Here is a 23,054-nt window from a genome sequence, read left to right as displayed (position 1 = left end):
GCTTATTAACTTTTTACCCCTACAGTTAGTTTCTCAGGAATATGTGGAGCATAACAAAAAGAAAACTGGCACCTTTTTATCATGTTTAGATAAAGAATTTAATGTCCTAAACACTCTGCTTTTCCAAATGGATTGTTTTATTTGTGAAGACAAAAAGTTACTCCTATTTTTCAGCTGAAGGAACTGGGGTTCAAAGGAATTAAAGGACATTCACGGTAAGTCTTAGAACCAAGGTTGTCTGGATCTCACACTATCTGCAATTCATTTCTGCTCTGGTCTCCAAGACCGTATGGCACGCAGGTCCAGGAAACTGCGTAGCACACTGAATGGCTCTAACAGACTCTACTGGATTTCTCTACAAAAGAAATCTGACTACTTAAAAGAACCGAGGAGCAAAACTACATCATGAGACTCATTGTTTCACCAAAAAAAAAAAAAAAAAAAAAAAAGCCATCTATTTGGAGAAGTGCAGATACCACAACACTGAATATGGCCATCATAATTTGCCTCAATTTTTATGTTTTCTCCCAAGTTGATAGAACTTTACATTAGCCTCATTCTCCATATATAATTAAGGCCACTGAAGTTTAACATATTTGAATAATGATAATGGTTCCTTATTTCCTACAACATGACCTACATGTAAATGCAACATGTGCCCAACATTGAGTCTGGAGGGGTGGCAGATGAGCTGGAAAACATGATGTGACTTAGTACACATGAACAAAGTAGTTTCTAATTAAACAGCCACTTACCATGGAGCATAAAACTTGATGAAGGTTATTCCTTCTGCAATGGTGTCATCGAAGTTATTTTCAGTGAGTGCCAACACAGTGCCCTTCAAGGGAGGGAAAAGCCACAGTTCAAGTACATCCCTTAAAGTTGAGCAGGGCCATGCTTTGGGATTGCAGATACACGAATCAGTAATTTTTTAAAAATGCTGTTATGCAGGCTCCAAAGTCACAAAGAAATACCTACACAACCTGCATTTCATAGGCTATGTACAAAGGGAGGCTGGCAGCCTCTGAAGGGCAGAGAGATCAGTACAAGTCCCTGGGTCCCAAGCCTGGGAGATGCGGTGAGGAGGTGGCTGGACACTGTACGGGGGTGGTGGGGGCAGGGGCTGTCTTTTGGGGATGAGGCAGGTTGAAAACTCCCAGGCCATTGTTCTGACAATGCTCCAGGGCTCTGTGGTGTGGACCAGGCAGCCCTGGGTGTCCGACGCTTGAGTCTGCACCTCTAGGCTTGGAGTCTCTAGGACACCCACTGAAGTCTGATCCTCAGCTGCTTTTCTCACTGGCCACCCTGTTCTCCTAGCACCCTTTTGACATCCTCTCTATGCAACAGAAAGAACTGAGTTACAATAGCACAGGCAATGGTACGTGGTTTATATTGAACATAAAAATGGAAAGCAGCCTGTTCTAAGTCAATGCAAACAATGTTGATGGAAGCTCTGGCTGGAGAATGTAAGGGAAAGGTGCTACATGGCAGTCTGCTTTAAAGCCATTCTCCCTTGACAGTTCTTTACAGAATGACGTCTATGTGTTTCTCCAAAAATGGACCTGCGATTCTCTCCTGAGAGCAGGAATGGGATGATTTATCATGTGGCTAAGTGTACCAGGGCTGCTCCATTTGAGCTGGCATCGAGTAACATGTCAGTGACGGAGGCCAAGCGGGGCCATTGTGGAACACTACCATCTTTATGTCCAGAAACATGACGCCGCACGCACTGAAAAGACCCACTTCATGGTGGAAAACTGTATTATAAATAGAAACGGTGCTGTGATGAAAACATCCATGGTATATAATTATACTCAATTTGGGATGACCTTTGTAACCACCATGACACACATACTCCTCTAACATATGTGGTCCTAACAACTACAAAACCAGCTGCTTGCTTCTTCAACCAAAACATCAACTTTGAAACAACACTCAGGCCATCCCTGACCTACAAGAGTCCAACTAGGGATGGGGCCGTGGGGGTGAGGAGGCCCTGTATGGCCCCACCCAGTGAGAAGGGGGTTGGTGGCTCCACTGGTTTTTCCAAATCCCATCTCCTGGCCTTCAGGCGTGGCTTCTACCTGAAGAGGATGACACGGGCACTCTCGTCCAGTGCAGACCTCCTGCCGTAGCCCCAGGCTCATGGATGGAACTGCCATTGAACACTGCCACCTACGCAGCCGACAGCCGTGAAGATCAACACCTTGAAAACCAAGCTCATCCCTTTTCCTCGAGCTCTAGCTCTGGCCCTGCCCCTGTGCTAGGTACCGTCCTCCACCAGATATGCAGGAAGGAGACTCGTCTCGGACTCTCCCTCCTTCTCCTCCCCGCTGCACAGCAGGCCGGACTCCTTATGCTGGCTTTCTCCTCCTCACCATCCCACAGTCACAGCCGCACCATGAGACGCATCATCTTTAATGGCCTAATAGAGCAGCTTCCCACCCCCAGCACGTGTGCATGCCAGTCACTATCCTACAACTCCACTCTGCACAGAACTTCCGTGGGCTGCCTGTGAATATGGGATACAGGTCGTAATCCTTGGCCAGCTGCCCACATCCTCTCAACTCCAGGTCGTCTCTCTCACTCTCAGGGATCCTACACCACACCCCGACCTGTCTCCCACTGTCTTCCCCCAGCCCCAGCTCTGGCCCTGCGGACACGCCGGCTGATCTCTGCTGGTGCGGCGCCTCAGCGGCAGCCCTGCCCAGCCTATCTGTCCAGCACAGATCCCATCAGTCAGCTCCTCAGGAACACTTCTTGCCCATTTGCCCCCACTTCACTCTAGCAACCAGCCCCGCACACATTTCTGCCCCAGCCCCCTGCCATTGGCTTCTGTGTCTTCTCACCATTTGCCTCAGAGACCTGTATGCTTCAGAGGCAGGAAACCGGTCTTATTTTGATTTCCTGGTGGCCTAGAATAGTGCCTGTGATACAACAAGGGCTTGATAAAGCAGAACAAACGAATCTAAAACCTCCTGCTATCGGAGGGGAGGAAGGAAACCCCTCAGTGTGTCAGGACGGCCTAAGCAGGTTACATCTACAGTCACTAGCCTGATCCCTGTGGATGCCCTCTTGCTTACAGGTCTTCTAGGGCCTTTACAGCAGAGGTGAAAGGAAATGCCCGGGACAAGGTAAGGAATAGAATTGGGGCCCCAGGGCCAGCAGCCAAGATTTCACAGCAGAAACCTGCCGAGCATAGTCATCCTTTAAAATGAAGAGGAAAGGAAGGATTCTCTAGAGATTTTTGACACCAGATATTGTCTTGGGATTTGTCTCACATCCATTTCATGTTTTTAAAAGGGAAGCTTTTGTTTACATTTACCCCTGAAAGCATGCAAAAGTGGACGCAAAATACGTGTTGAAAACGCAGCTATAGCCAACCGTCAGAATGACTCTGTCCCCAAACTGTCATTTTGTCCAAAGCATTTGAGAAGGCCCTCTGAGGGTGGGTGGTTGGGGCCGGGGGCCATGGGCCTGCATGGATCCCGACCCCAGTAGGCACCCACCTTGTCAGCCTCGGGCCCGGCTGCCAGCACCGGGGCCTCTGAGGGCTTGACGGTCTCCGTGGCTCCGGTCTCTGTGCGCTGCAGCTGCAACTCCACGTACTCCCTCAGTGACTCCAAATCCCGCTTTCCCTTGTACTGATCCACCTGTCCAAGACACGGGCACACTGCTGAGTGAGTCCACTTAGGTGTTCTCAATCACTTAAGCCTTCCTCCAACCCCTGCCTGCCCAGGTCGGATCTCCCAGATGTCTTAGCTGTGGTCCTAAGTCTGCATGTTCGTATTTAGACGGTGAATGTAGAGAGGATAACTGAACGCTTCGGCTTTGGTGAGAGAACTATACAGGCCCCTCTTCCCTCCGTGGGGTTATACATCACGGAAGTCTGGGGCGGAGGCCTGCCAGCGAGCTATTGTGCTGATGGGGAACTCTGAGCTGCTGACCATCGGCCAGGGAAGGAGGGAGAGAGGCAGAACCGGACCAAGTGCAAGCCTTAGCTCTGTTCAAAGGCCTGAAGGTTTGTGTTCATGACCAGAGCACAGTTAACCCTATGACTGTAAGATCTGGGTTATTCTAGTGATAACTTGGGCCACTGAAATGTTTCAAGGTAGTGTAACAAATGAATTTATCTCCACAACCCGAATCTTATCAATTAAGAGAAAGACATTTGTTCCATTATACATATTTCTCCAAACCAGTGCCCTAACAATCAAGACTGGCAATTCACTGTACCCATTAAACCACTCAGTAGCTCAGCCTGATGGGGTTAAGAGATGAAGAACTCTCAACACCTAGAAGGGCAGACGTACCTTTTTCCCATCTCGGAACCAGAGAAGAGTGGGGTAGCCACGAACCTGGTTTCCGGAGCAGAGTTCATAGTGCTGTGTACAATCAACCTGAGAATAAAGGCAGATCAACTTCCCAGTCAGTTTCTTCATGGACCTTCTTGCTAATGGGACTACTGGATGCTTTGTACTTTACAAATATTCTTTTCAAAATCCAGATTCTGTAGCAACTCTGCCAGCAAGGTGCAGTTTTTGAAGAGAATGTTCCTAAAAGCTACGCTAAAACATACCTGAGCTAAAGGGAGTAAGGGAAAGATTTACTTTAGAGGTAAGATGTATTGTATTAATAGCTCAGTTAAACATGCCAATTTTTAGGAAGCAACACTTCAACTCAAGCAAGTCAAGTCAGCACCTGGGAGCTGGAGTCAGGGTCCTAGCTTGACATTTGCTGGTGGTGGTGCTGGTGGGAGGGGTTAGCCTGGCTGTCGGTGTCTGGGACCCAGACCAGTTCACATGCCAGCTTAGAATTTCCTCTCATGCTCGGGCTTAGAGGGTCTTAAAATCAAGAGGGAGCAAGAAGTGAATTTTAAACAGGAGTAGTTGGTATATAATAAAGGTAAGACTGAAAAGATGTCAAGATTATAATCCGTCCTTAATTCTATAAACTGAATTTACCAACAAGCACAGCTCTTCAAGCTTTTTATTTCATTTCAATCTCAAAAAGATTCCGCTTGCCCAACATTTTCATGAAACATCTTGTTCTAAGTCATTGCTTTCTTTTTTCTTTTCTACCAGCACGAAAATCGGCAGGACTAAGTTGTTTTTCACTATGTCAGCAAACGGGGGTAAAAGTACTATTTCGACACCTAAGACCCATCAGACAGCAGCTGAGGTGCAGAACTGAAGCACAGCAGGCCTCAGCCCAAGGTCGGCAGAGGGCAAACATTTTAAGGGCCCGGTGTAAGCCAGCCACACGTGCCAGGGATGAAGAGCAGGCCTCAGCCCAAGGTCGGCAGAGGACAAACATTTTAAGGGTCCGGTGAAGCCAGCCACACGTGCTAGGGATGAAGAGCTTCAGCATGGTCACCTAGGCTTGTGTCTGCTGGGATCCTCTATGGACATAAACCAAAAGAATCTCCCATAAAATTTCATACAATCATTAAGTAAGGATACAAGGAATGGGGTAAGACAGTAGACAAGATTATTTTATAATTACTTCCCCGCAATGTTCAATAAATATAAACTGATAATCATAACATGTATAATTAGTATATATTATCATAAGCGTTTAAGAGGCAACAGTGAAAAATCCATTTAACTGACAACAAAAGTGATTGCAACTTACTAAGCATCCGCCCCGTGCTGAGCATCACACTAAGCAGTGTACTTTCACCTGCCCAGACACCACACAGTAGATCTTAGCTCAGTTTTGCAAAGGGGGAGACCAGGCGTGGAGAGGTTTTGCCCAAGGTCAGCCAGCCAGGTCCACCCAATCCCCAGGTTTACGCTTTTGACCATCTCACCATCCCAAGTAGATCATCCTGTTAACCATCATCCAGTCCTAGACACGCAGCGTTACTTTTGTATACAAATCAGCCCCGTGGCAAGGTAGAAAAACAAGATTTTTAAAAAAGGAAATCTATGCATGGTGTCTGGTGGGTGCTGGAAAGTGGACAAGAATAAAAGTGATATCCCTGGAGCTACACTGGATATTTCCAGAAAATCCAGTTACACAGAAGTTGTCAGACATCACTCTTGGCTTCTCTGTATAAAGTGGGAAACCCTGGAAAGAATCCCAGGCACAGTGCAAACTGAGGGAGGGTCTTCTACGTGCCTGGGTGAGCACAGGGCCAGGGTCCTTTTAGAGAGGGCTCTTGGGTGAGGTCGAACGTGGATGGTCTCCAAGTTCGTCCAGTGAACATTCTACAAGGCTCGACCCCGTATCTTTGCAGAACGGGCTCTGGGGCTGCCAATTCAGATTTGGCCATCTCTTCAAAATAAACAAAGCAGCCGAGGCCATAATTTATCTCTGGGCTGTGGAAAAGTCAGCAAAACTCAAAATCAGGCTGCCATCTGTGAAGGTGAAATGAATTATCAAGTGGCACACTAAATGGAATTAATAAATCAAGTTTGCGACTTTGCACACAGAATGAATAATGGGCCACTCTGCTAATTAATCCAGCCCAAAGCAGTCCATTTCCAGTTTAATAAGGGCTTTCACTCACCTTGCCAATCTTGACAGTTTCGGAATGTTCAAGGCCCAGAGCCAGCTGCTCCCAGGTTGGAGCCAGAGCTTTGCAGTGACCACACCACGGAGCGAAGAACTTGATAAAGTGGTCGCCTGGAGTGGAGAGCCAAGGCAGAGACGGGGGAAAGAAGAACTGTAATTTATGTCAGACCTCACTAGAGAGTTAATTGAAGAATCAGATCTTTGTCCTGCTTAGCAAATCTCAGTTCAGCATGAGCACTTTAATTGGTACAAAGGGACTCCATCAAATGTGTTTCTATTCATGAGTTCATAACAATACTCAAAACCAAATTTGTCATCTTTGATGGACAATCAGCAACAACTCATTATTTGGAAAACTGTAATAAAGGGAGAGAATGAGGCATTTCTCCCACCTCTCCCATATGCACTGCACCACTGAATAACCAGGTGATAAATGAGGGCGAGTTTCTCTTGGTTAAAAAATGAAGGGACGCTTGAATGAGTCTCGGCACTTCGCAGCCCTAAGGAATGAATGGACCCAGGCCCTGCCCGTGATGGTCGCCCACATCCCAAAGAGAGACAACTGGACACTCTGTGCCCCCACCAGCTATGAGGTCTTCCTGTGCCCCCAAAAAATATCACACTGAAACTGATTCTGTCCCCAGACCCAACTACCAATTTACAGGAAACAGAGAAATCAGGGAAACATGTAGACCACACTACGGGGACACAATTAGCAAAGTCTGGACCACGGGGAGCTCTACAGGTGAAACCACCTATGTCTTCAGCAAGAAAGAGAGATGTCTGGAGAACACGCAGGTTAAAAGAGCCTTAGAAGATATATACACACACACACACGAAACTACAGTGCTCAGGAATGCGCACTTCAGTGATGAAACCATAAAAGGAGTCGTGATATGGTTTGTCTGTGTCCCCACCCAAATCTCATCTTGAACTCCCACATATTGTGGGAGGGACCAGGTAGGAGGTAACTGAGTCACGGGGACAGGTCTTTCCCGTGCTGCTCTCGTGATGGTGAGTACGTCTCACGAGATCTGATGGTTTTAAAAATGGGAGTTTCCCTACACAAGCTCTTTTTGCCTGCCAATATCCACGTAAGATGTGACTTGCTCCTCCTTGCCTTCCACCATGATTGTGAGGCTCCCCTGGCCACGTGGAACTGTGAGTTCTTCATTAAACCTCTTTCCTTTGTAAATTACCCAGTCTCGGGTGTATCTTCCTCGGCAGTTTGAAAACGGACTAATACAAGTGGTTTCCACAAATGTCAGGAAAGCGCCTTCTTGGAGAAGGGAGGGCGGGCTGAGCCCTGGATGGGACACGGGAGGCTGGCAGTTTTATTTCTTGAACCGGACAGTAGTTAGTGTGACCACTCTATAAAAATTCATTAAGCCCTACAACATTTGTTCTCTCGATCTGTATTACATTTTATCATAACAAAAAGTTTAAAAAGTAAAACATCACCCCCTTGGCTAGGGGACACACACACACACAGAAAAAACAAGCCCTCACAGCATCATTCTTTGGACACAGGAGGTGTTTAGCTGTTCTACCCTGACATCGGGCTGATACCAAACTGAAATCAGGCTGTGGTCAGGGAGAGAACGAACCAGTGGCATGTGGCCTGGCCTCTGAGCAGGACTGTGCCACGCTAAGGCTAACAGCTACTGCCTCATCAGCACAGCAACGATGCACCTGAAGAAAATGGTGCAAAACTTCCTTTAAAAGTTAACAACTTCCATTTAAAAATGTGCAAGGCTGAAACCGTGTGCAGGTGCACGGTAGATCCTGCACTGTAAGATGGAGACAGGCTCTCTGGGAACCTAATCAGAGTACTGATGGGAAGCCAGCAAGGCCAGGAAGGCACCATGGTGCCTACACGACACAGCTCTGTCGCAGTGACCCACTCAGGGAGGCGCTGGCGAGTGGCACTTGGCCACCCCTAAGGAATGAATGGACCCACGCCCTGCCTGTCATGGTCGCCCACATCCCAAAGAGAGACAACTGGACACTCTGTGCCCCCACCAGCTATGAGGTCTTCCTGTGCCCCCAAAAAATATCACACTGAAACTGATTCTGTCCCCAGACCCAACTACTAATTTACAGGAAACAGAGAAATCAGGGAAACATGTAGACCACACTACGGGGACACAATTAGCAAAGTATGGACCACAGGGAGCTCTACAGGTGAAACCACCTATGTCTTCAGCAAGAAAGAGAAAGAGATGTCTGGAGAACACGCAGGTTAAAAGAGCCTTAGAAGATATATACACACACACGAAACTACAGTGCTCAGGAATGCGCACTTCAGTGATGAAACCATAAAAGGAGGCCTGTTACAGGCCTGCCAGAGCCGGTCTGTAACAGGTGATTCGGGAAACACATCCTGCTCAGAGCCCAAGCCAATTCCAGCTGCAAATGCACTCCCGTAGCAAAACAGCTGAAGTTCCACTGTCAGGGCACCGGTACAGATGCAATAACAACTTTTAACAAAATGGGAAACGGCTGAAGGCCTTATGATCAGTTACTGTGGACAGTAAGTGTGGTGGGGGAGGGCTGCTGACTCCCAGCAGGCACAAGTCACAAGGCCAGAGGCAATCCAAGCCCTTTCTCACGTTTCCAAGCCAGTCTTCTAAGGGGATTTCTCTCCATGGTAGCATTTGGTAATGGGAGTCAGCCAGGAAGCCAAATTTGCTTTCAAGTCATTCGGCGTTGGGCCAAGTTTTCTGAAACACATCTACGGGTGAATAAAGGACGCTTACATATTCACATTGGAAATTTAATGGGGATCATTCTGATATTAGGAGACCATTTTCAAAAAATGGGATGTGGTATAGAAAGATCTTTTAAGTGGAAAGAGTAACTAATTTGATTCATGTTATAATGGTGTCATTAAATTCTGGGTTTTGTTTGGTTGTTTTCTGAGATAGGGTCTCGCTCTGTCACCAAGGCCGGAGTACAGTGGTGGGATCACAGCTCACTGTAGCCTTGACCTTCCAGGCTCAAGCGATCTTCCCACCTCTGCTCCAGGAGTGCCTGGGACTACAGGCACACGCCACCATACCCAGCTTTTTTTTTTTTAAATCTTCTGTAGAGACAAGGTCTTGCTTAGGCCGATCTCGAACTCCTGGGCTCAAGCAATCATTCCACCTTGTTTTCCCCAAGTGCTGGGATTACAGGCATGAGCCACTATGCTCAATCTCAATTCCGTTTAGATAGGGAGAAGCTTTTGTTTCTGCCTGAGGTCATTAAGCATATGATTACCATTAACACACAGGCATACCTCCGAGATACTGTAGGTTTGGTTCCAGACCACTGCAATAAAGATAGTATCACAATAAAACAAGTCACACAAATTTTTGGGTTCCCTAGTGGATATCAAAGTTATGTTTACACCATAGTCTATGAAATGTGCAACAGCATTATTTCTTTAAAAACAATGTACCTTAATCAAAAAATATTTTATTGCTAAAAAGATGCTGACAGAGGGATACAAAGCAAGCACAAGCTGCTGGAAAAATGGCTAGACCTGCCAGATGCCGGGCTGCCAAAATCCTCAATCCGTAAAAAATGCAGTATCTCCAAAGTGCAATAAAGTAAAGAGCAATCAAGCGAGGCGAGCCTGTCAATAAACACTCTTAGCCAAGGATGCACTGTCCAGCTAGCATGTGGGTAATGAGTGCTTAGCATTAGACTTGGCATTTCCATAAGGGCACAGACAAAAGGAGAACTCATGTTTAAGAGGAGGTGCACTGAACAACGGTCCCAACAGCTCCTCAAGAGTGACCCTTTGTCAGTGCCACTGATGCTGCTAAGAGCCCTTGAGTGGCAGGAAGGAAAAGCCCAGCACGCCAAGGAGTAATAGTCAGTGGTTCTCTGAAGCTGGCACCAGGACCTCCCCCTTACCTTGTGCGACGTGCAGCTCAAAGTTGCTCGCTGAGAGCTCATACAGCCCCTGCTTGAGCTCAGGGGCTCTGGGCGGTTCCACTTCTGGCTCTGGTGTCTAACAAGAGGAAATAAAACAGTCATGGGTATGTCAGTGGAGACACAGGGAAACCATCCAGGAGGTGACTGTGTCTGTGGGGAACCGCCTGCAGAGGCCTCCCTCACTCAGCAACCTGGAACCTTTGTATGATGCTGCTGTGCTGAGTAAGGGCAGTCAGGAACTGATCTCATCAAGCCCTCCGGAAGCTTCAGCAAAGAGCCTCCCACCAGCCTCACCCTCAGTGAAAGCTCTAGGTCTCAGGCTCCAGGGCAGCCAAGTGATAGCTGTCCCTATCCCAAAACCCAACCAAACAAAGCAGACAACGTAAACGATAGTCTTACCCTACACCCTGTCCTCTTCTTTGAAACGTGCTTGGATACTTCACAAAGAATACAAAATACAATGCCTGATGGACATATTCTGAAGGGGACAGCACTTGCAGACACGAGGGTGCCCAGCACAGTGGCTCACGCCTATAACCCTAGCATTTTGGGAGGCTGAGGCAAGAGGACTGCTTGAGCCCAGCAGTTCAAGACCAGCCTAGGCAACAGAGTGAGACCCCATCACTACAAAAACAATTTTAAATTACCTGAGCATGGTGATGTGCACCTGTAGTCCCAGCTACCCGGGAGGCTGAGGTGGGAGGATCACTTGATCCCAGGGCTGGAGGCTGCAGTGAGCTGAGAAAGCGCCACTGCACTCCTGCCTGGACAACAGAGTGAGACTCTGTCTCAAAAGAACCACAGATACCAACGTAGCAAAATGGACAAAGCTGAGAATGAGAAACTCAGGGACCAGGAGGGCCTGGGTTATCCTTCCTTCACACAAATGACACGGAAAATTGTGAGGAAGACACAACTGTGGAAGACAGATAAAGAGAAAAGGAGGTGATGAGAAGGAAAATGCAGGTGAATGAAAGGCGACAGAGAGAAAACCATGGCATGAACATAAGCTGCACCTTCAAGAAAGAAGGTGATTCACGTGACTAAGTCTTGTACAGAAAGAGGGGGAAAGGGGCTTTTCAAAAGACGCTTCTGACAGGACCCAAGCAGACAGCGATGCGTGCAGCTGTCTAGTCACAATCCTACACTTCTCGACTTTTCAGACCAGGTACAGCTGTGGCTTCCAACTAAAGTAACCAGAAATGAGGGAAAGATAATGGAATCACTGTTCTGCTGCAGACACACGAGTATGTATTACTCAGCTTTTATCTGGGGGTTCATATCCCTGTTAAAAAGAATATCCAAGCTAAGTTGTTAAAGGCTTTAAAAGTGCTGACAGTTCAAAGCTGTGCAGGGCTGGAATCATAAAGAACCGTAAAGTTTCCCTTCTGCTGCGAGCGTGTCAAGACTTTCAAAGTGCTAAATACCCACACGAAAGAATGCCCGAGGGAAGGATGGCTACGTGAACAGTCAGTGAGTTCACATAAGGTGAAATAAAACACTGTGTGCCACTCTCCATGAGATGTTCAAGGGCCTTTCAGTACGAAGTGTTCATTTATGGCACGTGCAGGGCGCCCCTAGTTGCTTCCTGGGTTCCTGGCAGACTGCAGAGCAGTCCCCCGGCCCGGGAACACCACAGTGCATCCCAGAAACAGGTGGCGTCTCACCTTGCAGTGGCAGCATACGCTGATATGGTTCTTAAGAAAGCAACCTGGCACTATTCATCAAGAGCCATAAAAATGATCTTGTTTTTTATTCTTGGCCTTACAATTTTATGTCTGGGAAGACTATATTCTAAAAATATCACTCAAAAGAAGAGGGGGGAAATGTCCTTTACAACGATAAACTTGTTCCCTACAGCATTACTGATGATGGAAAAAGTATACATAACCTAAATATCCAGACAGAATCAGAGTTGAATTATGGCAAATCCACATGATAAAATAATGTAAGACATGGTCAATATAAAGACCACATAAATATATAAAATCATTAATGAGATGAAACATGTTTGTATGATTATAACTGTTCAAGAAAAAATACAGAAGCAAACATGGAAATATAAAAATTGCAGTAGAATGTACAAAGTGACAAATTGTCTTCTGAGTTTCTTGAATATTGCCACAACACTTTAAAAAAATCTAAATTTATCCCACATGAATATTAAAAATGTAGGTACTAAGTTACTTAGGTATACAGATAAAGAACTTTCTTTAAAGTTTTCACTTAAAAAGCTAAGAGAATTCTGGTTTGCAGTATAAAGTACGCACACTTAACCTTTTCCACAATAAGGCATATGGTCATTGTTTCTAGCAATTATCTGGGACCTCCTATTGCTGGGAGACACTACAATATGGCAAGTTAGGTGACTGTGGTTCTGGGGTGGCATGGGGGGATTCCACACAGCCATCCTGCTCCCACACTGAGGAGACAGAAAGTCCCTTGCAGAGCCTGGACTCGGCCTCTCAGCCCTTCCCAAACTGCAGGTGAGGCCACCACCTCCACTAAGGGAAATGGGCTGTGAGATGAGGTCTTTCTGCCATCCTGATACTGCCTGGCGGTTTCTTGAATAAAGCCATCACAGAAGACTGGCTTTTTTGGTGAAATTTATTTGAGGCTATTAACTCCTCCTTCAAATTGGCTTCCTACCATCCAATATACGTGTCCCCACAAAGACAATATTTTCATAAAGGAAACAATGTCAAATTTAAATCTGTATGAAAGTCACACCTGCTTATTCAGCTTTCTTGCCAGGACAAAGACGCAAATTTCCTGAGAGGTCTGTGGTTCTCCCTTTTAGCTAAAGTTAGGTAAGTCTCTGGTTCAGTGACATACATCACACACCAACAGTCTCCACCACACAGTTCAGAGAGTCTTTTTTTTTTTTTGCGACGGAGTTTTTGCTCTGTTGCACAGGCTGGAGTGCAGTGGCGTGATCTCGGCTCACTGCAACCTCCTGGGTTCAAGTGATTCTCCTGCCTCAGCCTCCCAAGTAGCTGGGATTACAGGTGCCCACCACCATACCTCACTAATTTTTGTCTTTTTTAGCAGAGATGAGGTTTCACCACATTGGCCAGGCTGGTCTTGAACTCTTGACCTTGGGTGATCCACCCACCTCAGCCTCCCAAAGTGCTAGGATTACAGGCGTGAGCCACCGCGCCCAGCCGAGTTGACAGAGTCTTTACAGGTGAGGGATGGAAGTACTGAATCAGCAGCCAAGTTTCTGATTAGATCATGAGAGAAGATGGGGCAGAGCGGAAGAGCCGCACAGACACACTGGAAAATGGCATCAGTAAGCGGCAAAGCTCCAAGAGGACCACCACAGACCACCTTCAAATCAGTGGGCGCCTAGCTGGTTCAAGAAGGTAGTCCTAGGTCTTTGTTGAAATTGAAAGTACAAAGACTTCAGATGCTCTTCCTAGCTCATCAGGATCCTACAGTGTAGGAACACGGGTCTTCTTCCAGTCCCTCTCCAACACACCAGCATGACCCACCAGGTCTACCCGGACTCCCGGGGCCTGAGCGCTCGGCATTAATCAGAAGAAACCACCCACAAAGGGACACTTAACCAGTGGTTTATGATCATGATGATTTATAACAAAGTGAAGACTTCCAACATCAACTGGGAAGGGGGAGGATTATAAATTCTTTTTAGTACGTAATATTCTAAGAGTCTACAATCTCCTGATATTAGCCTTAGTATGGGAAGTGCATTAAGACGCAGAGTATTAACGGTACAAAATGATGTTATAAGCAAAGCCCATTAGGGACTCAGGGACTGAGCACCGAGAAGAAAAGGAAGGATCCACCCTACGGGTACAGCTGGCGGGCTAGGCCTGAGCCAGAGGACTGCAGGTGGTAGAGGGCAAAGGTCGGGGGGATGGGAGGAGGCTCCAGTGCTGGCTTGGATAGGAGATTCTAGGCTGGGCCCGGCCCTGACCCCAGGTGGTCCAGAGTTAGTCTCAGATGCTGGGGAACAGTTGTGAACTGTATTACCTGTGACGGTGGCAGGCTGGCAGTGTTAACAAGGAGTAAGTGCTTATCCGTGAGACCACACAAGTGACTTCCCTGAAGACTGACTACAGCCAAACAAGGTGCAGGTGGCGGGAGAGACAAACACCAAGATGGCGGTAACTGTTGAAGCTGAGGGTTTAGTCTTCTCTTGACTTTTGTGCACATTTCGGTATTTCCATACCAAAAAAATGTTTGTAAAAGTTCATCTGTACCTATAATATCAATGAGCTCTAAAAAAAAGTAGAGTTGCTTTAAAATGGCAGCCTGAATCATTAACTGCAACTGGCCTCTGCCCCGTTACATATTACCCCAAAGACGCAGGCAGGGAGAAAGGGAGGGAGGGAAGCAGGTAGGCACTCACCGCTGGCTCCTCGCTCAGTGTCTGCAGCATCCAGTTTTCCAGTGTCTGGAAATCCCGAGGACCCTGGTACTTCACAGCTTCTTGGCCTGGCTTGAAAAGCTTTAAGCTGAAAGAATAGCAAAGGATTAGGCAGAGCAAAAAGAAAGTTGTGTTACCAGAGAGCAAACTCATTTAGTGAGACAATTAGAAAATGGGCTGGCAAGGGGCTGAAGCCAGGCACACATCCGCTCTTCTCTGATAAAAAGGAAACAAAACTAATGTTCCAGGAGGTAATACATTTAGTTAATCCTAAACTTTTAGAAGTTTCTGATTTTATTCAAGGAAAACTAAAATGAGGTGAAAACTTCCAGCCTAATGCTGTGAGTGAAGCCTTAAAAGCTGCAAGTATTCAGTGCTCCTCTGCAGCAGCCTCGGGCCTTCCCCGCAAGCTACTGTTACGCTTTCCCGGCTTCAGCAGTTGTGTATGTGTTCAAATTAGGACCGGAGTAGATACAGTGTTGTTTCGCAATCAAGGTATTCTTCCAGGCCACCCTGGCAGGTATTCAACTCTTGCAAAGCATGAATATCCAGTTACCGTGAGAATTCAAGTTTCCAGCTATAAGAACATCCGTGACATTGACTGATGCAGTCCATTCACCTCCCCATAGAGAAGGAATCTTTTCTTTTTCCTACAAATGTTGGCCTCTGAAGGAATCTGCAGAGAGGATATGGGAGCAGGCTCTTTAACCATAAGCGAAAGCCATCACCAGAGGATGAAATTAACACTCCCAGTTCCTGCATCCCTCCAGCAGTCATGGGGAAACATGCTCTAATGCACTAGATAAAAACTCACAGACTACTAATAGAAAAAAAAAAATACCGAGTACCATTTGTTGGCAAGCCTGCTCATCTAAAACACTCCTGCCACTTCTACAGCACGTATGTGGATTTTGTGAGTAGATGTCCAACGTACAGTATCAGAATTGTAAGATGGCAACATATGTAAAAATCGGACATGAAGGTTTGAATAGTGTCTTAGTTCAACAACAGCTATAACAGAAGACCACAGACTGGGTGTCTTAGAAACAACAGGATCTGTTTCGCCTAGTTCTAGAGACTGGGAAGTCTGAGATCGAGGTGCCAGCAGAGCCAGTGTCTGGAGAGGGCTTTCTGGTTCACAGATGGCGTCTTCTTGCTGTGTCCTCCCAGGGCAAAAGGGGAACAGAACTCTCCGGGGCCTCTTTCATGAGGTATGTAACCCCATTCATGAGGGCTCCACCCCAATGACCTACTCCTCTCTAAGGGCCCACCTCCTATTGCCAGCCTTGGGGATCAGGGTTTCACTTATGAATGCTGGGGGACACCAACATTCAGTCCATAAAAAATGGCTAATTCTCCTTAAAATGAAGTCACATGGCTAGATTAGGCTTTGAAATGAAAACAGGCATACTGGCCTTACCCAGAACCTAAGATGGTACCATGGGGCATAGGTAAGGTCCCTAATGTGTCTCCAATGCAAAACATACACCCAGCTTCCTCAGCAGCTCAGTCTCATAATCACAAAAAAACAGCCAAAACTTAACTAGATTTGGCCAGTACACTGGCTACTTCACGAAGTTCAACATGATAAGCAACTGCAACATCTGCGGTGACAAAGATGATTGCCCTCACCTAGCCTGGCGCCTCCCCAGGCTCCCACAAGGTGTGTTCCACACCTGGAAACAGAAACTGCTTCCTGCACGGCTCTGCCTCCCACCAGCGCTCTTCAGGAAGGGAAATGGGTGGATCCTCAAGACATCAGAAAGGAACAGGGACTGTCACACTCATTCCTTGTGTCTTTGCTAAAAGTAAAATACAGTAAGACCTAGCCTATGATTTTTGTAATTTGCTATTCATTTGAGCAAAACAAAAAATTTAAAAAAAAAAAATCTCTTCTTGTTGTTGGACTGAAAATCGTTCTAACCTGCCCAAGAAGTCTGAGATTCTTCCTCAGTAAGTTCACAGAGCCCAGGGATAGAGTGGGCACTTCTGGTCCAGACCCTCCAGTCAGTTTGGGGCATCTGACTTCAATTCTCACTGTCGAGGGTGGTGAGGAAGGCGATGGAGACTGGGCCACAGGGTACAAGCCCAAACAAAGTATTGCCCCAGATTTCTGCTATTACCACGCCTCCACACCGGCATCTGAGTCTCCTCTTTCAAGGAGACAGCAGGGAGAAAATCCCCATGTAGGTATTGCCTTGGCAAACAGCATGATGAAAGTTCTATTACTGTAGAGAGTGTTATGAGTTGAACTGTGTCCTGCAAAACAGATCTGTGTAAGTCATAACCATCAATCTCAGAAGGTGACCTTATTTAGAATAAGGTCTTTACAGAGATACTCAAGTTAAAATGAGGTCATTAGGATGGGCCCGAATCTAGCATGACCGGTGTCCTTGTAAGAAGGGTTAATTTGGACACAGAGAGAGAGAGACACACACACACACAGGGAGAAGGGCACATGAGGACAGAGGATGGCAGTGATGCATCTACAAGCCAAGGAATGCCAAAGATGACCAGGAAACCAAGAGGAGCCAGGACGAGGCAAGGAAGCCCTACAGGTTTCAGAGGCAGCATGGCCCTGCTGCTGCCTTGATTTAGGACCTCTGGCCTCCAGCACCGTGGAGAATACATTTCTATTGTTTCTGGCCACCCAGTTTGTGGAATTTTGTTATGCACAGCCTAGGAAACTAACACAGGTGGTTTCCCCCGTCAGTCCTGCCCTGCTGTAATGATTCACGACTGGCCCAACAGGAAGACCTCAAAACATTTTCCTGAGCACAGCCAGCCATCTCTAGCGGGCATGGGAGCCCAAACTCCCTGCCCCTCCAATCCTTTACTCCAGTTACACTTGCCAGGGAAGAATGACATGAAAGCTCATGTCCTGACACATGCCTGGACTCAGGCAGGTACAACATCTGCTTCAGGCCTCACAACCACCCTATGGGATGGGTACTTTCTTGGAGGAGTAAAAGCTCACTCAAGTCCATCTACAGATGCCCCTACACAGCCACATTTCATACAGCACATTCCACCTTCTGCATTCTCGGGAGCTTCTGCAGGGCGGTGATGGTCACAGAGGTTCCTTCCCAAACTGTGTTCAGTGTGATATAAGCTTGTTTTTGTTCTTTTTAATAACACAAACCAGCCCATGGTTTACTTGGGGAGACCAGATCTTCTCATTAAAAATCTAAACACATGATCCAATATGGGCCTTTTTAAATTTGTGACTTTTTAAATTTGTGATGGTTGTTGGTGAATACCAACTATGGAGTAGCTGATATTGCAGCTGATAGCTGTTATGGCCAGGCTTAGGCGGAAGCCTTCGCTTCCTTCTCTGACGCCCCATTAACACATACCACTCTCAGCTCCATTACAGGTCCTGTGCCACCTTCCCTGTGGCATGGTGTGTGGTGCACACAGTCTCAGGCCACAGATGGTCAGCAGGTTAAGAGGAAAGACACCACAGCCAGCCCACCCCGGCTGCCCCTGAACTTTGACAGCAGCAGGCTCTCCACAGGTAAGCATTCACCTCCTCGCCCTCATCTCTGCTCACTACCTGCTGCTTTGGGAGGCTCTTGATCCATACTTTAAAAGCAATACTATAAAGCACAGAAGAGTTAATGCTTTTTTTTTTTTTTTTTTTTTTGAGACTGAGTCTCGCTCTGTCGCCCAGACTGGAGTGCAGTGGCGTGATCTCGGCTCACTGCAAGCTCCGCCTCCCGGGTTCGCGCCATTCTCCTGCCTCAGCCTCCCGAGTAGCTGGGACTACAGGCGCCCGCCACCTCGCCCGGCTAGTTTTTTGTATTTTTTAGTAGAGATGGGGTTTCACCGTGTTAGCCAGGATGGTCTCGATCTCCTGACCTCGTGATCCACCTGTCTCGGCCTCCCAAAGTGCTGGGATTACAGGCTTGAGCCACCACGCCCGGCCGAGTTAATGCTTTTATGTAGATACAGATAGTAGGCAATTTTATCTCCATTGATCTGATTTAAAGTAAACCCAAATTATGGCACTTACATTAGCAAGTAGTCACCAAAGACCAAGAATTCCAGAGTCCTTTGTGGAAATGCCCACATTTCCAGACGGGAGGGTAAACCCTACCATGTATCGGGTGTGCTCAAATTGGTGTCTGCACACATTCCACGTAAGTCCCATAACAATGTTTGGGGGATCACCTTACTTACGGGTTAAATGATGAGGCCAGAGCTGGGTGGTAAGTAAATGGGAGAGCTGGGATTTGACTATGACTTCTAGGTTCATGCCTAGAGCTCCCTCCACTTTTCTGCCTCCCAGGTTTGAATATAAGCTCCAATTTTATGCTTTATTGATGGCCCCCTATAATACCCAATTAAGCAATAAATTGTATAGAATTGACTTCATTCCTCAATTGAAACAAACAGCAAGGAAGTGACCGTGGCAATCCCTCCACCTCCTTCAGAAACAGCTTCTTCTCTCTTTTGAAGAACTGCTTTTCCCTCCAACACTTGGCACATGGTGTGAATGGGCATGTGTCTTGCTATAAGCTCCTATTTCCCTGGCCACAGTGACTATTCCTGGAACGAACACTCCAGCCAAGCAGGGCCAGTGAGTGGTGAGCCCTTCTGTGCAAACAGATACAGGCCTGGAGAGCCATCATCTCAAGGGAGGCGCAGCAGAAACAGACCCCCGACCCCTGAAGCTGGGTCTCAGAGGTTCCTCCACAGCCTTTTAAATAGTCCTTTCTTTCTGTTTAATAAGAGAACAATTATATTTCTAGAATTGAGAACGTTTCAATTTCTATTTCCTATAACCAAAAAAATTCTTCACTGTCAAGGAAGTAAGTATCATCGTCTGTCAGACTCTATACTTCTTTCCAACAGAAACAGCCCTGTGGGAGTCACACGGGAAGGAACTACAGGAAGGGTGTTTGCGAATAAGAGTCACTAGAAAAAGCAAGCCAAAATTGATGACAGTCTACGCACACTGTGTAAAATGTACCAGTGAACATCTAGCATGGCGGGGCCACCATTTTCGTCTTGCAAACACATTCTCTTATAAACACGAAAACCCAACACTGATGAATTAAAGGTTATCCAGAGTACGAAAGGCATCTGAAATAGACACAGCGTTAAATGCAATTTCTCCCTAATGACAGGGACTGCCTCCTTAAATTTAGTATCTCTTCACTCCTTTACCAAAAGTTTAGGACCTTCTTTGTAACCAGGAACCACCTGGGAAGTGTGCCCCCTTTCTTCCGACTTACGTGGGGTATCCTCGCACTCCCTGGGCGGAGCACACATCGGAGTGGGCCGTGCAGTCCACTTTAGCCACATAGACTTTGGCATCTTCCATGCTGTTATATTTGTCTCCCAGGTCATTCCAAGTTGGCTGCAGCCGCTGGCAGTGTCCACACCTGGAACAAAGCAAGAGCACAAGTGCACTGAGTACCAGCTCACAGGGCAGCTGGCCCACAATTTCAGCCCTGTCCAGGAGGCAATGGGGCTCTCAGTCCTTTCTTTACACCACTGCAGATGGCAGCTCCAGGACCAGTACTCCAGGACCTCTCTCCCCTGCTCCCTCCCCTCCAGAGTCGCTGCCCTGTTCTCAGCATGAAACCTCGGCCTTGTGCCAGCATTAAACCTAGCAGAGTGTTGTTCTGGATCCTACTTGTTCTGGCCCTGCTGACTTCCCACTTGACTTCTATTCCAGAGTCCACCCTCCTTCCCTTGCGGCCTAGTCCTGAGCCCTACTGCAGCATCTGCAGTGTTCCCAAAGGGCTATTGCTTGGTTTGGCCCTGGGACACGTTCTCTGACACTTCCTCTGTAAACTCCACCTAACTAAATCTACCCGCCCTTCAGGTAGATTGGGTGTCACCTCCTCCAGCAAGTCTGCCCTGACTCCCTGGGCCATTCAGTGCCCGTTCTCTTCTCCTGCCCTTCTGGAAAGCCCCTCTACTCCTCCCTTGACAGTAGCTTAGCACCTCCTGCCGTATCTGCTACTTTTACTCACAAACCAAACAGTGACAAATACAAGGCAATCTCAAAATTTACTCAATTGCAATTTTCTCCAATGAGGAGGAAAAAAAAATTTGTGGCCACCTAAACTTCTAGGGTTGAAGTAAGCAAACGTCTATAGTATTTATTGTATGAATTCAGTTATGTACAAATAGTTTTAAATCACCTATCATTTAAAAGAGTATATTAATTAGGCTTCTTCCGTGCTTCACATTTCATGAGGATATCAGCATCTTTCCCAACACTAGATCTTGAGTCCTACAGCTGACCACAGCTCTTCCCGCATTCTCAGGACAGTATGTCCACAGTGCCATACCTGAATTTTTAATGAGACAACCCTAGAAACTTTATCCCAAGTTTCAACTACAATCCCATAGCATGATGACACATGGATTTGTTATTTAATATGGTAGGTATACACTGATGCCTACAATATAACCACTTTGCTGTATCGCTTTTTTAAATGCTTTTTTTTTTTTTAAATAAAAACACTTGCTTATAAGAACACCCAACGCTTAGAATTGTGACTTCTTCCTCAAAATAATTTAATAATCTCTGTTAAATCTTTTTTATTTTCTGACAGATTACCTCAAAAATAAGCATTTAAGTTGGATCCAGTGGCTCATGCCTGTAATCTCAGCACTTTGGGAGGCTAAGACAGGAGAACTGCTTGAGCCCAGGGGTTCAAGACTGGCCTGGACAACACAGCAAGACCCCCCCCATCTACAAAAAGTTTTTAAAAATTAGCCTGGTGTGGTGGCACACACCTGCAGTCCTAGCTACTTGGGAGGCTGAGGCAGAAGGATCACTTGAGGCCAGGAGTTTGAGGCTGCAGTGAGCTATGATCACACCACTGCACTCCAGCCTGGGTGACAGAGTGAGATTTTGTCTCTTAAGAAGAAAAGGATTCAAGCCAGGCGCGGTGGCTCACACCTGTAATCCCAGCACTCTGGGAAGCCAAAGCTGGTGGATCACGAGGTCAGGAGTTTGAGACTAGCCTGACCAATATGGTGAAACCCCATCTCTACTAAAAATACAAAAATTAGCTGGGCGTGGTGGCACGCACCTATAATCCCAGCTACTCAAGAAGCTGAGGCAGGAGAAGAATCGCTTGAACCTGGGAGGTGGAAGTTTGCAGTGAGCTGAGATCATGCCATTGCACTCTAGCCTGGGCAACACAGCAAGACTCCCGTCTCAAAAAAAAACAAAAGAAAAGAAAAAAAAGGATTTAAAAGTAGCACTGAAAAAGTCTGCCTCAAGATAATGTTTCTTCCCTAAACAGCACTTTCTTGGCCAACTAAGAGAATCCCTGCTTTATGAGACACTCAGATACAAAAAAAAAAAAAAAAGCACAGTGAAACTATACATACAGATTTAACTTCTGTAGATTCAACAAAGTGAGTTTGTGTGGCAGAGAGAAGGAAACAAGAAAAAAAGGCAATTCCCACAGAACCCTAACGTGTGTGCAAGCTGGGAGATGTGAGGTTTTTGTTCCTCAGCTGGTCTTGGTTCCTGCGTGCTTCTCATGGCATAAGCATTTCTCTGACTATATTAAGCGTGACCTGCCGTCTAAAGACAGGTTTGAGAACTAGTCCATCGGTGTTTAACCAAGCAGCCATGATAGTTCTAATGCTGGAGGAAACGCTGGCAGTGAGGACTTACTGACTGACTGGGGCGGTGTCCAACAAGGTACCTTCCTAAGGGACTGTCAAGGGCAGTTCTGACCCTAGGGGACTTTGATCAGTTATGCTCATTCTGGAACTTTAGAACTCCTCTGCAATCTTGACGAGGTTTTGTTGTGTTACCGTGTTTTGTTTTGTTTTGTTTTTTGTTTTTTTTGTGTGTGTGAAAACACAAGATTAGATTAAGAATGAGAATAAACAATAAGTAAGTTTGTGCTACACTAAATCAAAACTGACCTTTCTGGGCCATCACCAAGTTGGATGTGCCCTTGCTCCTGGCGGTGATGGGGCCACAGGTGCTATCTAGTTGGCCCTGTGGCTACAGCACCCAGCTCTGAGACAGACAGCTGCATTCACAAAGAAGCCTGTGGCCAAGAAGTAGAGCAAAGCTACCTGGTCCAAATCTTGACCTCACTGTCACCAGGTTCGGGGTGACTCACAAACTAGCCATACAGAAGCTGTGACCGGATGTTGGCACAAAATCTACAGCAGTAGGACAACCCTGCAGCTGCCAAGCTCAGGGCAAAAATACACAGATCAATGT

The 23,054-nt window shown here is 46.7% G+C and overlaps 1 protein-coding gene across 2 annotated transcripts in view; it reads right to left on the bottom strand.

Moving 5' to 3' along the window:
* The window catches only part of TXNDC5 (thioredoxin domain containing 5), a 29,840-nt gene that overhangs the window by 3,550 nt on the left and 3,236 nt on the right, over positions 1–23,054 (bottom strand). The window contains exons 2-8 of one of the 2 annotated variants that reach the window (XM_005554089.4): positions 20,077–20,226; positions 14,819–14,924; positions 10,423–10,519; positions 6,515–6,630; positions 4,314–4,400; positions 3,510–3,653; positions 756–838 (exon numbers count right to left, since the gene is read on the bottom strand). In XM_005554089.4, coding sequence (XP_005554146.4) covers positions 756–838; positions 3,510–3,653; positions 4,314–4,400; positions 6,515–6,630; positions 10,423–10,519; positions 14,819–14,924; positions 20,077–20,226 — 783 coding nt within the window. Of the gene's footprint in view, positions 1–755; positions 839–3,509; positions 3,654–4,313; positions 4,401–5,248; positions 5,402–6,514; positions 6,631–10,422; positions 10,520–14,818; positions 14,925–20,076; positions 20,227–23,054 lie in introns of those variants that run through there. The other variant, XM_074038892.1, reaches the window with a different exon arrangement.

This window comes from Macaca fascicularis, chromosome 4, assembly GCF_037993035.2.
Source record: "Macaca fascicularis isolate 582-1 chromosome 4, T2T-MFA8v1.1".
NCBI lineage: Eukaryota > Metazoa > Chordata > Mammalia > Primates > Cercopithecidae > Macaca > Macaca fascicularis.
The sequence above is the reverse complement of the archived record's forward strand: the minus strand, read 5'-3'. Positions and strand labels throughout refer to the sequence as shown.